Source organism: Nematolebias whitei, chromosome 8, assembly GCF_014905685.2.
Source record: "Nematolebias whitei isolate Nwh7 chromosome 8, NemWhi1, whole genome shotgun sequence".
NCBI classification, from domain to species: Eukaryota; Metazoa; Chordata; class Actinopteri; order Cyprinodontiformes; family Rivulidae; genus Nematolebias; species Nematolebias whitei.
The window spans coordinates 18,026,687-18,043,261 of record NC_056505.1 but is presented as its reverse complement, the minus strand read 5'-3'; the positions used below and the strand labels follow the sequence as shown (position 1 = coordinate 18,043,261).

The window sequence follows — 16,575 nt, the reverse complement described above, 5'->3', positions numbered from 1 at the left end:
AAACTAGTTAATTATTCAGTTTGCGTTTCAAGTTTTCTGAAACCACTAGCTGTCCACACCTTGTTAAATTTGTATTTGTTATACCAGTCATCATTTTATCTTACAGTGGCAAATTGATCCATGCCAATATATCTGCTTCTTCATCTTCTTTCCTGCGCAGAAACAAATGCTCGTCGTGCAGTGGACGGTGGATTTGTTCCCGTCTTGCTCGCTCTGTACCTGGACTGGCATCGCAACGACACTCGCCATCGCCACATGCTGATTCGTAAAGGCCTGCTGGGCTGCCTCAGAAATATTACCAACATCAAACTCGGCAGGAAGGCAATCCTGGAGGCCGATGGCATGAGGATTCTCTACAACTCATCCACTGTAATACAACAACACGAAAAAGAAGTAATTAAATCAAGTAGCATGCAAAGTGGGGCACAGCTGCGCTTGACCTTTTTGTGTTTTTGGTTTTAGGAGTGTCTCTCTGTGCGGACTTTGGATCCTCTGATCAACACTTCAAGTCTCATCATGAGGAAGTGTTTTCCTAAGAACCGTCTGCCTTTAGCGACCATCAAGTCAACCTTCCTCTTCCAGCTACCTAATGTTCCTGCTGGGGGCCCTGTGGCACAGCTGTACAACCAGCCACCTGGAGGTGAGAACAGATGCATTCATAAGCTCGCACGCACACACACTTCGCTGGCATGTGCACAACATTTCACACTATTTGCACATGTCCTTCAGTTATTTTGTTGCAAGTCATTGCTACTAAATTATATTCTTTTGAAACCTAAAGACATTATTTTTGCTGAAATGTTCCCACCATCTAAAGTAGAAAGTGTCATAATATATTTAATTTGTTGCACTTCGTCTACTTCAATTATGAATAGGTGTCTGTAAAACTGTTTATATTTATGCAACATTGATTTGTTAGTAAGACCATAAGCTCAATATGAGGTGGTGTTCGCAGAAATATGCCCACAATTTCCTCTTTTCTCCTAGCCCTGGTTGCACCATGAAGGACATCTGGCGTAAAACAATTGCCAAATTTTTCATATGGGTTTTCTCGCTGTGGGAACTCCTGCAAAAGAGAGCAGCTAAAAGATCAACAACTTTCTTATTTACTGCCGCTGCTCACATTTCTTAACATTTTGTTTTTCGTTTCTTATCGAAGTAACAAGTCTCATGGAGATCTGGGTTTGACTTTTAGGGTTATTTACCAGCTGTGCACTATAGATCAGAATAACCCCTGATTTATGAAAAATAAAACTAAAACCAAGAGCAGAATAGATCAGTAATGTGTGTCCGTATGTACTGTGCTCAGTGGACGATGTGGTGGATGAAAGTGATGATAACGAGGAGCCAGAAGCAGATGCAGATACTGAAAATGACGACGACGAGAAGGATCATTGCAGTCTGGTAATCAGCACATTTCACATAAAATATTTTCACAAATCAGTAAAACAAAGGATTCTTCTTCTCTGTGTTGTTACTCATTTTAATTAAAGCAGGGGAGAACTGTGACGAATACTCATCGTGATTGTGAATTAGTTATTCATATTTGCACTTCTTCTAGTTTTCAGTCATATTTCAGCAGCTATAAATCATAATTGGCCACATAACAGTAAAACATTTGTCATCCATATATTTTGTCAAGATCAGTGACTCGGATACAAATGCAGCTTCCTAACTTTAAGGTTTTGCTTCTTTTTTTTGTTTTGTCGAACAGAATGATGACATAGAAACAGACCTGAACAAGCTCCATCCCAAAAGGACAATTGGACGCTCATATGATGAGTTGAAGACCTATCAGAGATTTTTCTCTGAGCTGACTGAAGATTTTCAGGTAAGCACATACTGTATATTATACTTCACTACTTGTGTACTACTCACATATTTGAATCTCCACTAGTCTCAACACTTTTTTACTTTATCATGTTCTGGACTGAGACAGTAGTTTTAATTGTATACATGTTTAGCAGTGGTCCTATCATTGAACGACTTGTCTAATGTATAAACCTCATAATACTGCTAGAATTTATATAGATGTCTTCAAGCTGTGGCATATATTATTGGCTCATGAGCAGCTTTCATGTGTTAGATGTAATTTGCAACATAATCACTCAGACTTGAATATTTCTGACAGCATGCGTTGTCTCTTTAGGGGTATAATTTTGAATGCTCAAAAAGTGCCTCAACTAAATCATCTTCCTCATCCCTCTCCTCATCAACGGCATCATCTCGGCTCACTCGGCCAGTTTTAGTGCCCACAGCTAAATCCCCATCACAAAAGCAAACCCCGTCACCAAACTCTCGTGAGGATTGCAACTCTGTCAAAAAACATCAGACTCAGCTGTCTCCCTCTGCTCCTACTTCTACCCCACCTGCTTCTCAAACACCTTTAGACCTGGATTCAATTCTCATCAACAAGGATAAAGATAAAAAAGAGGGAGCTAACACTCCTTCTCCAGATGGACACACCACCTTTCCCTCTTTCTGCAGGTCTCCCTCTCAGGCTCATGGGATTGAAGAGGAACTATCACGTCCACTGGAATGTGTCTCTTTAGAGGACAATCTGAAAACCGAAGTTGGATCAGAGAGGGGGAAACGAGAAGGATCTCCAGTCAACACTACAAGGCACATACAGTCACCTTTGCTCTTGGGGGGCTTTCCAATCCGTCGCGTGGGAGGAGGGGGCAGCAACTGGGGTTCAGACTGTGGCTCAGAGGGAGGTGAGGATGAATCGGGGGAAGGCGCAGTTCTTGAGGTGCCGGACACGGCTCAACTCCTCCCCTTGCATGATCCTGACCTTTACGTGCAGATGGTGAAAGCAACTCATTCTGTCCCCCAGTACGCTGAAGTGGCTTACCCAGATTACTTTGGTCATGTGGCTCCAACGTTTAAGGAACCTCTTCTAGAGAGACTTTATGGTGTACAAAGGTGAGACATCTGTTCCAGTGGTTGGAGAGTGGTTTAACCCCAAATAATCTTATGGTGTACAGAATGAGAAAGTACAATTAAAACAGTTTAAAGCTAAACACATCCAAATATGCAGTAAGCTAAGTGTTTTCTAGAAAAGAAGATATTACTAGATAAAATGTAAGGTTTTCTAAATGTCTGAACTACAACTTAATACATCTACGGCATCATTTGGAACTTTAGAAATCCTGTTAAACTAAGAGTGAGTTGCCACAATATAGAAAAAGTTAAATTATTTATGCAAGTTGTGAATTCTAAATATAATTTTTTTAATTTGTTTATTTTACTGTATTTGAAACTTTATCGACTCAGAAAAAAATTAATTAATCTTCATTTCAAAATGATGTTTTTAATAGAAAATCTTTTTTGTGTTTGTCTAATTTTGCAGGTCAAAAATATTTCAGGACATTGAGCGGTTGATTCATTCTAATGATATCTTGGATAAAGTAGTTTATGACTTGGACATTACCAGGTGAACTTTTCTGTTTGCTAATGATTTTTAAAAAAAACAAAAAAAAACAATCATCATTATGATTTATATTTTAAATTCAAACACTAGATTATCTTCTCTCTTGACAATATTGAGAGCTTTGACCACTATTTACTTTATTTTTTATTACATGTATTGAGATTAATAATTTACTTGTGTAAAGTGTCAGCTGAGTTGTAAATATTGTTTTCAGTTGTCCTGTGATTGAAGAAAATGGTGAATCACTGAAGTTCAACTCTCAGTTTGAGTCCGGCAATCTCAGGAAGGCTGTCCAAATTAGAAAGTAGGTATGAAGATGTTAAAAGTTTAGTCGTGGCCATAATATTTGAAAATGGCACAAATTTTGGTTTTCACAAAGTTTGCTGCCTCAGTTTTCATGGTGGCAATTTGTATTGCAGTAAGTGAATTGCGATGAGTTGTAAGATGAATTACGAGGACATTGACACTTGTAAGATAGCACCCCATTCATCCATTTATCGAATCAAGATCTTCAATGGGAGTGGCTCAGCAAGAAAGTCAAACAAGCATCAGGACATCTCCTAAAGAGAATGCAGCTACAAGATCAGGTCACCACCAGCACCGAGCTTGCTCAGGAAAGACAGGACAGGTGTGAGTGAGGCACAGTGACATGAAGGCTTTTAAACGATGGCTTGTCAGGAAGGGTATAGCAAAGAATCCACTTCTCCAAGAAGAACATCAAGAACAGACTGACATTCTGTAGGAAGTATAGGGGTCGGACTGCAGAGGACTGGGGTGAAGTTATTTTCTCTGATGAAGCCCCCTTCACAATGTTTGGGACATCTAGAAAAATGATTATCCGGAAAAGAAAAGGTGAGCGCCACCATGAGTCCTGTGTCATGCCAACAAGCACTGAGACACTTCATGTGTGGGCTTGCTTCTCATCCAGGGGAGTGGGTTCCCTCAAAATTTTGTAAAAACACAGCCATGAATGAGTGGTATCAAAACATCCTCCAAGAGCAACTTCTCCCAACGTTCCAGGAGCAATTAGGAGATTATCAATGTTCTTTCCAGCATGATGCAGCACCATGTCACAAGGCAAAAGTGATAACCAAGTGGCTCGGTGATGCAAACATGGAAAACTCCCCAGATCTCAATCCCATTGAGAACCTGTGGTCAATTCTCATAAAGCGGGGGGGACAAACAAAAACCCAGAAGCTCTGATCAGCTCCAAACACTGATTTGGCAACAATGGTTTGCCATCACTCGATGTTTTGCACAGAAGCTGATTTTCAGCATGCTGAGGCAAATTATAATTTTCCTTCATTACACCATGTAAATATTTGGCAAAATGTTCTAAGAAAACTGAGGCTACAAGCTTTGTGAAACCCAAAATTTGTGCCATTTGCAAATCTTTTGGTCATAACTGTATATATACAGTAAAGAAGTCAAAGTACTGTTTGACAACTGGGATTAAAGACGTGGAACAAAATTATTTTATGGTTGATGTTTGTGTCCATATTTATGGTTTATCATGTTGTTATCCAGATATGAATATGACCTGGTGCTGAATTCAGATATCAACAGTAATCACTACCATCAGTGGTTTTACTTTGAAGTGAGCGGCATGCGTGTTGGAACTTCTTATCGCTTCAACATCGTCAACTGCGAGAAGTCAAACAGCCAATTTAACTATGGTGAGAACCACAACAAACATCTGTGTCAAAACATCTGGCCCACAGATGATGTCTTCTTTTTTACGTACAGCACTGAATGAGATCACCTTGAGTGCAACAAATATTTAAACGTCAGAACGTAACCTTAGTGTTTTTGTCTTTCTAGTTTAATATCTGTGTGTTTGTGCTTTGATATGCAGGCATGCAGGTTCTGATGTACTCTGTGCAGGAGGCCATCAGTGGCCGGCCCTGCTGGGTCCGAACAGGAACAGACATCTGTTACTATAAGTATATAAACTCACAATGTAATTGATCTGCACAAATTAATATTACAAGCAAAAACTATTAAAGAAACTTTACAATTGGTATCATAGCATTATAGGATAAGATCAGTTTAATGCATTAATAGAGTATCTTCCATGTTATTATACTTTATATATGAACTATAGAGTACAAACTTTACTCTTTGATGCATTTTATAGCTTGCTGCATTGACAAAAATTGTTATGAGTTTGTATTAATGGACTAAGTGCTCTTTTGTTTTTAAATGATCTTTTGAAAGTGGTTCTCTGCTAAAGTTAATATCCCCTTAGATAGCCTTTCTAAATATAAATAAATCTAAAACATAGGTATGGAGTTACACAATCCATTCTGATTTTAAGCCTCTATTCTAATACTTTCTGCTATAATCAACTTGTCACACTTACTGTATATGCGTTGCTGAAATTGTCACGGAAATGTTAACATTTTGCATTTTGTGGAATTGGAGAATTATGCAAATGCAATTCATTTACCATTCAGTGTTTGTATTGTGGGTTTCTTCAGTGTAAAATTTACTGATCCTCCCTCTCCATAGGAATCACTTTGCAAGGAGCTCCATTGCAGCTGGTGGTCAGAAAGGAAAATCCTATTATACAACGACCTTCAGCATAAATTTTACCCAAAAGGACGATGTCTGCTACTTTGCCTATCATTACCCATATACATACTCCACACTGAAGGTAATATTACTGTGCCAGTGACTTTTATATTTTTGAACTCCATCTTCAGGTAGTCTGATTACTAAACTGTTTTGCTTCATAAATCTCAGAACTCATCATACTCTATAGTGATCTATAGTTGCGCCTTCAATATAGTGCTTGAAAATCACACCTCAGTTGTAGGAGAGTAGGATGGGAGGGGGGTGGGGGTGGGGGTTGTTAAGTGGGGTAAAACTTACAATAAATGATGGTTGTTACATATTGTATGTGTGATATTAGGAGATAAGTCATTTATCTTTGTATTCAGATGCATCTGTCCAAACTGGAGGATTTGAGAACTCCTCAAATCTACCTGAGACAGGACGTGCTGTGTGAGACCCTCGGTGGAAATGACTGCCCCCTTCTCACTATCACTGCCATGCCCGAGTCCAAGTCCAGCGATCACATCTGTCAGTTCAGTACGTAACCGACTGTCGACCTGTGCACCTAATGCTCTTTATTTACTGCGGAATATCCTAGAAAAATCAAGAAATGTGACTAATTTGGATTATTTAAACAGATGAATGAGGTAATGCTACTTTAAAAAAAAGACTGAGACTGAACTGCTCAGTGTTGTATTGTTCATTCCCTGAATCTGAAGAAATATAGAATCTAAAATTATAAAAAATAATAGCTGAGATGTTCCAGAAATCATTGAGTTTGAAAAAAAATCATAAAGAACACAGAAAAATCACAATGATTATGCTGGTGCAATAGATTTTTAAAGTTTGTATTTTGTTATTATAGTCTGGATTATAAACATGTACCTGTTGTAGTCCTTTAGGAAACTATATCTGCTTTCAAACTTTATGTTCAGCATTAGTGTTTATTCTTATTTCAATGGGATCATGCTCATGTTCGTGCTGCTGTTCAACGTCGGGTTTTTTATGCTATTAGTGCTTAGTGTATTTTTGGTTGATGTTTTTCTTAGTTCATATCTTAGATGTTATTACTGTTTTTCTTATACATTTTATTGTTGGATGTAACTGGGACCCTGTGTATATAATTTCGCTCCACCTCATGTACCACATGTGGTGCGAATGACGATAAAGAATCTCTGACTGATAAAAATCCAATCAATGGAGCTTTTTCTGGCAAAGACTTTGATGGATTTTGGATATTTTGTTCTTGTAGTTTGTTCTTAGTTAAAGCTTTTATGAGTTGTTTAAAGACATGACAGAAATGCTCCCTTCTTTGTAATAGTCTACAACCACCTGGATAAATAATGCTACATAAGAGTAGCCTTTAGCAGTCAGATTTTGTTTTATGTGACAAATATTTTTTTTAGCCAATATTGTTTATTTTTCTTATTTTTCAGCTGTTTTATTTATTTTTTGGTACACATTTATTGTTTGCCTTTTCTCTTTTTTCCCTCTTTAGGGAATCGCCCATTGATCTTCTTGTCGGCCAGAGTGCACCCTGGAGAGACCAATGCCAGCTGGGTAATGAAGGGCACGCTGGAGTTCCTGATGGGGTCCAGCCCACTGGCAGCCAGCCTCAGAGAGGCCTACATCTTCAAAATAGTTCCCATGCTCAACCCTGATGGAGTTATCAATGGCAAGTAAGTTAAAGGTGGTGGAACGATTCATGTATCTACTGGATCTGGGCCTGCACACTGGTCACAGCTTCATGTACATTAACACACATGAACTCTTGTCTGGTGGGTTCTCTAGCTGCTGCTTAGTTTATCCTCCACTCTGTGTCCTTCCCTTCTGCCGTCTCCTTTCTGCTGTAGTCATCGTTGTTCTCTGAGTGGAGAGGATTTGAATCGCCAGTGGCAGAACCCCAATCCTGAGCTCCACCCCACCATCTACCATACTAAGAGCCTGCTGCAGTATCTTGCATACACACAAAAGGCACCACTGGTATGACTCTTAATTAACTGCGCCTGAATTACTTTGCGGGCATCTTTTTTTTTCCACTTTGCAGCATCATTTTTCATTAACCTCCTTATTCTGGTGTCAGTTCCTCCTGATCAGCTGTACTTCCTTTTGGGCTGCATGCCCACAGTATTTAAAAATCAATGAGTGTTTTATGACGTTAATGCATTCACCACAAACAACACCCTCCGCTGGCCTCTGTGCTGCACTTTGTGTCAGCAGGTTGGAGAAAGAGGGATGTCTTTAAGGGAGATTTGTTTACTATGTAAAATATGGAAGACATCAGTTATTGGCTTTTATTGACAATAATAACTTTTTTGTTTTGATAATAAATCTCCCTTTTTTAATTGTTTTATTTGATATTGCTTTTTTGTTGTTGTTTTTTTACTTCTAAAACTGCACAGAATTTTTAGAAAAAATATACAAAAGACCTGTATACATGATCATTTCCTCTGCTTCTCTTCTATTTGTGTGTTTGTGTGCAGGTGTTCTGCGACTACCATGGCCATTCTAGGAAGAAGAACGTGTTCATGTATGGCTGCAGCGTTAAGGAGACCGTGTGGCAGTCCAACATTAGTGCAAGCTCAAGTGATTTACAGGAGGATCTTGGATACAGAGTAAACACGCACACACGATGCACAAACTATGCTAGTAATGCAATAAAAGTAATAAATAGGCACATAATCTTACCATCTGATAATCCTCTATCTGGCAACTCTTACTGTATTTCATTAAAGATATTCTGCCAGTCTGCTCATATTTTATCTGCTTTAAATAGAAATCACATTCTAGTGTCTCTCACTTTTTTCTGGATTGGATTCTGTGAAGAAATGGGGGGAGCAGACCAAAAAATCCCAAAAACAAACAAAACAAAAAAGTAAAAAATTAACAAAAATAAATAAATTCATGTTTAGTTCTGCCAAAGTAAAACAGAACACTAGCTAATAGTGAACAAATGTATCAAGCAGAAATTATTATTAAATGTAGCTTTAAACATTCAGGAAAAATGACTTCACAGCTATTTGTTTGCTTTTTTTAAAGCCTGCTGATCTAGGGGAAAAACACTAACCCAGACAAACTCACTAACACAATAACATTTACAAACTTTCATATTTTCTTAGACGCTTCCGAAGATCTTGTCCCAAATCGCCCCGGCCTTCAGCATGGCGAGCTCCAGTTTTGTTGTCGAGCGCTCTAAAGAGTCGACTGCCCGTGTGGTGGTATGGAGGGAGATTGGAGTTCAGCGCAGTTACACAATGGAGAGCACCCTCTGTGGCTGTGACCAGGGCAAATATAAGGTAGGTGTTCAGAATAGGTTTTTTTTTTAATGGACAAAGAATACTTATATAGTGCATTTTACTACTAAAACCATATAAATAAAAATGCTCTTTACCAGGTTTTTTTTGTAAATAGAGAAATATTTGTACAAATAAATAATAATGAATAATAAATTATGTGAAAAGAGCATAAACAAATCAAGTTCATTTTCCACCAGTTTCTTAGGTAAAAGCAATAAACTGACTTTATTACAACTTAAAAGAGAATCTTGGGAGGAGTTATCCTTGTAGATTTCGTTTTGTCCACCAGGTGGCACTCTAGGTCCATTTGTTTATTTTTTATTTTTTATTTTTACTACGTCCTGATTTGTTCCTGTCCATTTTCTTTTCTCCCTCTGTCTTCCATCCCAGCTGATTTATTTTCCCACTGAATTTAGCCAAAGTCAATATTTATTATATTTACAGTTCAGGAGGTCCCCCTCATTCTATGTGAAAATATTTGGCAGGATGTGCATGACCTATTGTCCACTGAACTCTGGCTGCATATATATATGCATTTTATTTGGCTAAGCCAAGTTCAGATGTTTTTAGTTCTGCTCTGAGGAATAAGAAACATTATTCTTTGGGGGGGGTGAGCTAGAGGTCGGCGTAGTGTACGGTAGAAGGTCTTCATTGGACAGTTTTTCCTATTGCAGCTGTGTGTGCATTTGTGTTTGAACATGTGTTTTCTGAGAAGTAATGTTTTTACATAAAGGATTTTCTTCAACTAATGCTTTGTGTCATTGAGAATTGAGCTTTTTGTAAATGGACAGTGATTCCATCATCTGGATGAGGACAAGCTATAAAATCTCACAGTATTTAGGTTTCAGTTTGAAGCAGCATTTTTGAAATGTATCTTAAAAGCACGTGCAATTTTCTGGACTGCATTTTGTGTGCAAGTTATTTTTGGTGAACAAGTACGTGCGTTGATTCTTTTGCATGTGCGTGTTCTTTTCAGGGGCTTCAAATCGGCACCAGGGAGTTGGAGGAGATGGGAGCTCAGTTCTGCATAGCCATGCTGAGGCTGAAGAGGTTGACAGGGCTCCATAATCACCAACATCTGCTGGATTTAGAGAGTGATATCATTGGGACCCAGACAAAATCAGTCAGGTCTGTATCAGAAACTAATTTTAACAACAATACAACTTTATTTATAATGCACTATTAAAAACAACACAACTGGCCAAAGTGCTGAGCACTGATAAAAACAAAGTTAAACACAAAAATTCAAAACACACACGTTCTGAACAAGAATGAAAAATAAATAAATAAATGAAAACAACAATGAACATTTACCCGTAAATACAACAATAAAACAATAAAAGCCCAACATTACTAAAGTAAAACACTTGTGCCTTTACACACAATTCAGCCAGGTGCTTGGAGATTTTCTGAGCAAGCATTAGATCTCAGCAGTGGTGGGCAAAGCTAACCAAACAGGTAAAAAATAAAAAAAAATAGTGGAAGCCGCTGAAATGTCTGTTGTGCCATCTATGTTGCACGTATAATCACCTCTTGTCATGTGTACACTTAGTAAGCCAATAGCGGGCCCAACAGACTCTTTGAGACACGCCCACAACAGGAACAAGTTTGTGAATTTTGTTAGCAGACTTAAAGTTGGCCAAACCTAATTTTGCAGAAACTAATTCTGATAACGGTTTTTTAAAGTTAGCAAAAACGCTAATTCACTAAACAAAAAAATCAGTTCCCCTATTAGCAGATTAGTGAATTGTGCCCACCGCTGCAGCTCAGGAATAAGATCTACTGATATTTATACATACAGTAGTCCCTCTTTTATCATGGGGGATCCGTGTCCTGAAGCCCTGCGATAAGTGGAAAACTGTGAAGTAGGAATAGTAGTACAAGTAGTAAGTAGTAGTTTAGTATTTATATGTACATATATTAAGGTGTTTTAAACCCTTCCCACACTCTTGCAATATTCTAAACAATGTTTCTAAATGCCCTAAAAGAGCACCTCTCTGCCTCCTCGCTGCCACGCTGCACTCAGCCACCTGCAAACGCTCGTGGCCACGCCCACTTCCCCACTGCATGGAGAAAATGCTGATCAGCTGCAGCAGTAAGCTTATCCTGCAGCAGTAAGAGCTACACAAAGGTGCAGGAGGACGCTTTTTCTGTAGCTCTGGGGTGCACAAAGATGCATCAGGTGCTAAATAATTTAAAATAATTCATTTTAGATCAAAATTCCATGCCAATCGAGTGGCTCATCCATCAATCAGCCAATTGTGTGTCATGTCCAATCTTATTTTGAAAAACCGCGATAGAGCGAGTCCGTGATGAACGAACCGTGAAGTAGCGAGGCACTACTGTATTTTCTTTTTTAATATAAAAAGTATTATTGACGTTTCCTCAAACTGCATTCAGTGATGGTCTGAATTACACACAGTCAGATTTATTTACACAAGTAAATGTATTCAGAGCCAAGACAAATCACCACCTACTTACCTGGAGTTCCTCCAAGTAAGAAACAATTTCCCTAATTTATTTTGTGTAAATAGATGTTCAGATACACAGAATGGTGCATTCACGCACCACCTCACAGCTCGTCGGTTCTAATTTCAACAGCTACCCGATTCAACACTGAACAAAGCTAAAGTTCATCCAGTTGGTCCTGAGCTCAACTCTCAATGAAAGCCTTGTGTTCTTAAATTGTGTATTTTAAACAAACACAGAACCTAATGGGGATTTTACATATTTTTTGTCATATTGGTCAAAGTTAATGAATCAATCTTCCAGGAAAATTGTTTTCCAGACTTGTCTGTATTTCTTTACACTTGGAGTAAATCTGAACATTTTAGTCTCGGTTTGCATATCTTTAGTCAACAGAGATGTGCTCACTCAGAACCCCTAAATACTAATTATTTAGTTTTTTCCCATATTGCTTCTAAATCATGGCCACTGGAAATGTTGGTTAGAATGTGCACTCATTGCATTTCCAACATGTCTGTAAAACTGTCAGAATCATTTGGGACATGTGCAGCATGTTGAACATGGAGGGAATCGGACATTTTACTACACTGTCCTGGTGTTTTCACTTCAGCTGAGTGTGTGTGGTGAAGCAGTGGGGATCACCTTCATTTTGTGTGAAGATAGATCACTTGACATGTATTTTCATGCCAGGTGTTAACTGAAAAACACCAAACTCTTCACATCTGATAGTCAAAGGTTCACGTGCGTAAACTGTCCTGGTTAAAAAAAATCCTGGATGATTTCTTTCTTTCTTATGCTTGTATGTTGGCCTCAAGTCTAAAAGGCGCACCATTAACGTTGACCATGCTTCTGTGGTTAGCTGTGGGTGCTTTTATGTGCAATCTATTTAGTTATAGTTCATACGGTCAGTAATGTGGGACTTGGTAATATAACCACTGTATTTCTTTGAGGAAGCAAATGAAGACCTGCGTTTATGCAGTTCTGGAGTGAACATATTGGAATTCTATCAGTTTTATTCCCCTGAGGAGGTTTTCAGGGCCACGTCTTGTGGTCGGTGCACAGAGCTGCGCAATGTGGATTAAATGGACATTGAACATGTAAACTAGTCAGCCCCCCTGCATGATCAGAATAAATTTGCATGTTATTATAGGCTTAAGTACAAGGCTGTTAAAAAGAGTCTGCACTACCTGTGTTCATTTTATAGCTGTATGACAAAGACTTCTCTTATCAGTCTGCTTAAACCAGTGCACATCTTTGTAGCCTTTAAAACGTCTCTTTCAGCGTAGTTGCTTTGTACAAGAGTGAAAGTAATGATTCTTTAGTTTTCCTAACTATGTTGACAGCATCGTAAACATAAAAAAAATTATTTAATCTTCCAGCTACAGCACTACTTTTAGTTAACAGAAATGAACAAAATGAAAAAGGTGCACTTTTTTTAAAGGCACTAGATAGAATTTAAATCCTTTTCACTGGAATTGAAGAATCAAAACCTAAAAACATGTTAACAACAAAAAAGGTTAAATTGTGTCATCTGGACCAGTTTCTTTAAGTGAGAAACATTTCATCCCCCATCCAGAGGACTTCCTCAGTCTACTGCCTGCCAACCAGATCTGTCCCATAAGTAGTCTTCACTGCTGTGTTTCAAGCCAACCTCCTGTTGGAATCTCAAAAGTAGACGTTTAACACGTGTGAAACATACCCATCCAAAACAATCAATCATCATGTACAACAGTCAAATGTGTTTTAGCATCAAAACTTTTTTCTAGAAACATGTCCTTTCAAAAATGCTAGTTGGATCTATGGTAGTTATTTAGCTCCATTCTTTAAGAAAGGCTTTAGAAAGTGAGCCAGCGCCACTCATCTTTAAGAAAAGAGCTTTGCAGGGTATCTAATCGCCTTGATTTACTGTATATTACTAGTTGAGAACAATGTGGTCCAGACAGGTTGGTCTTCATTCGGCACTTCCACTTAATTATTAAACTTGGTCAAACGCATGCTTCGACCACAGAAGTTATCGTCATTTCTTTTTATTTGAGATTGTCAGCAGTCCCTTCTCTGGAAAAAGAACAATTTCACACACAAAACTCATCTAATGCTGACACAATTCTGCTGGTATTTCCAATTCTGCCTTTCTGAGTAACATACTCTACTCTTCTATTGATATTCATTCATTATTTATGTCATTGAGGGACTCCAAAAGTGTTCATGTTCTTCAGGGATTAGTTGCTCTCATCCCTGAGTTATGGTTTTATGATAGCACTTAACCATTTTACCAGAGCATGCAAACAATGACTGTAGCCATTGGAAGGCGTCTCTTTGTGTAGATGGGTGGATACAGTGTGAAGGACAGAAAGAAAAATACATCTCTAAACTGTCTCTATGCAACTGAAAGCTTTTTTTAATGCTTTAATATTAATTTATATGCAGACTTTAAGAAAACGATTGCAGCTGGTAAATCCTGGGAACGATGAGTGTAGTATTCTTAAAGTGCCCTGTAATGGTTGACTCACAACTTTCACAATATGTTTGGACTACTTTCTATCCATCATTACACACATACACTCACACATATGCTTACCGTACATTTACTGACTCACAGTTTCTCTGTATCGCTGCCTCTCTTATGCACTCTCACTGTGGGGAGCTCAGTAGGAGCTCATTGTCTGAGCCCCCACATCGACTGTCTCCCTTGGATCACATTTCAGACCATTAACACCATTAAAAACCCACTAAAGCCACTAAAACCTCAAAGAACCAGCGACCATTTAACCATTAAGACCCATAGGAAAAAAAAAAACAGCCTCACTGGTGAGAGCTGACAAGCACAGTTTGTTAGCAGACTGGATTTTGTTATGATGTAAAGCAACGTTAATATCTATAGAGTCTACTCCGTGTCATTTGGATGTTGTCTTTATGTTTTCACTGACATGAAAGTGAAATCGATTTTGGGCTTTAAAGGAGAAGTCTAGTCATTGTTGAAGGGATGTTCTGCCAATTAATTATAGTTAGTACCTTATTAGTTGTGACATCAGTCATACAGCCCAGAGTATGGAGAAACAGGCATAAGTCTTCATCTAGGTTAGGCTAATGGCTAGCCAAACAAGCAGCCCCACAGTTTAATTGTTTTTCAGGCTTACAAAGCAACTCCTTTATCACTTGTATGTCGTCTTAAAGAAGGAGTTGTATTGAGCCTGAAAAACTATGAACATTGGGCCCTCATTTGGCTAGACATTAGCCTAGCCTGGACATTAGCCTAGCCTGGCATTAGCCTAGCCTGGACATTAGCCTAGCCTGGACATTAGCATAGCCTGGACATTAGTCTAGCCTCTTTCTCCAAACTCCGTGCTCCTTGACTGATCATCACTGACAAGATAGGAAATGTTCTAAACTCTTAAACCTATGTAATTTTAACAACATGCATATATGTACTGTACATACTGCAAAATTTTACTCACCAGCTCTGCAGACCAGCAGCTCGGTTCCGATCAGGCTCAATTCTGGTTCTGAAGACCTACCCTGCAGCAACGAAGCCCACCGCCCCGTCCAGGTTGATGTGCACGTGTTTAACTGAGCTTCAGGAAGCTTCAGGATTATTTGCGACTTTCCTGCCAGTTCTGTGAGCTTAATAGACAGTTCGTTACTTCTGACTTTACGTTGCAAAACTATCCCTCCATTTTGGCAGAAAACAGCGGCTGGAAGCACCATTGGCTTCTGGGTAGAGTAGTTATTTTGCCTGACGTTATAGTTTATGCTTATTGAACGAAAACTACAAAATGGCAGCGCCTGTCCGACATACATATATATACATATATATATATATATATATATATATATATCAGAATCAGAATAAACTTTATTGGCATTGCACCAAGATACAACACAAATATGTACGTACAGTCGTCCGAAGATGGGCGGAGTGCACGAAGCTGCGGCTATAAATAATTAGCGCGACCTTCTTATTCTTATTCAGAATAATATTTTGCTTAGATGAGAAAAGGAAAGAAAACATGAGGAGAGATGGTATAAAAAAAAAAAGATCTCTCACACCGTGTCCTAGACAGGGCACAATTTGAGGCATCAAAAAAACCTACCACAGCAAAGCAACATAAACAGACGTTATACATTTACATATAGGCGGTGAAAACATTGAATTTTTAAGGGAAAGTCGTAGCATAGTCCAGATAAGAGGTGACGTTCATCTTCAGCTCAGTTGAGGTTCTGTTACATGTCCACGGCCTTGGGGAAGGGAGGGGTGAGGAAACAGTCAAAGCATCTTTGTTGTTTTCAAAACATTCCAGGAGGAGTTGAGATAAGCCCAGGGTCAAGGCCACAGTTTGGGTCAGGCAGAACTCGTGAATTGTTGTTTCTGCCTGTCTTGCTGTACATATTCATATTCTCTGATGGAAACTCCAAAACAGCCTAATTGATCCTTTACTCCAAAAGTCGAGCTCACAGCTTCTCCAGATTATTCCCACCATTCATGAGTGTTGCCAGGAAGATCACAGTCCTGATACAGCTGCTTCAATTCCCTGTCACAGCTCCACATTCAGTCCAAGCACTGTCAAGCTTCAACACCTCCACACGAATTTGTAGACAACCAGATTTCACCAACCCAAACAGTAGAATCTAGTTGTCATCATGAATCCAATTTGTTCCTTAGAGGTAGAGGGTCCTCCTTACCCTGACTCCTGTCGGGAGAAGTTGATCGATCTTGTTGAGAGACCAGCTGATCCTTCGAATTAAGAGGTATGCAGGAAAAAAAAAAGAGGATTTTTTTTTAAGGGTTCACAGGACAAAAGAGCGTGGGGGGGGGGGGGGGGGGGG

At 38.9% G+C, this 16,575-nt stretch overlaps 1 protein-coding gene across 1 annotated transcript in view; it reads left to right on the top strand.

Annotated features, from left to right (window-relative positions):
* Positions 1–16,575, top strand: part of agtpbp1 (ATP/GTP binding carboxypeptidase 1) — a 31,724-nt gene that overhangs the window by 13,333 nt on the left and 1,816 nt on the right. The window contains exons 9-24 of the mRNA XM_037680359.1: positions 161–369; positions 463–640; positions 1,310–1,404; positions 1,715–1,831; positions 2,150–2,925; positions 3,353–3,436; positions 3,648–3,737; positions 4,961–5,109; positions 5,289–5,376; positions 5,945–6,089; positions 6,376–6,526; positions 7,488–7,668; positions 7,843–7,972; positions 8,473–8,604; positions 9,109–9,285; positions 10,262–10,413. Of these exons, the coding sequence (XP_037536287.1) occupies positions 161–369; positions 463–640; positions 1,310–1,404; positions 1,715–1,831; positions 2,150–2,925; positions 3,353–3,436; positions 3,648–3,737; positions 4,961–5,109; positions 5,289–5,376; positions 5,945–6,089; positions 6,376–6,526; positions 7,488–7,668; positions 7,843–7,972; positions 8,473–8,604; positions 9,109–9,285; positions 10,262–10,413 (2,854 nt within the window). The remainder of the gene's footprint in view (positions 1–160; positions 370–462; positions 641–1,309; positions 1,405–1,714; positions 1,832–2,149; positions 2,926–3,352; positions 3,437–3,647; positions 3,738–4,960; positions 5,110–5,288; positions 5,377–5,944; positions 6,090–6,375; positions 6,527–7,487; positions 7,669–7,842; positions 7,973–8,472; positions 8,605–9,108; positions 9,286–10,261; positions 10,414–16,575) is intronic.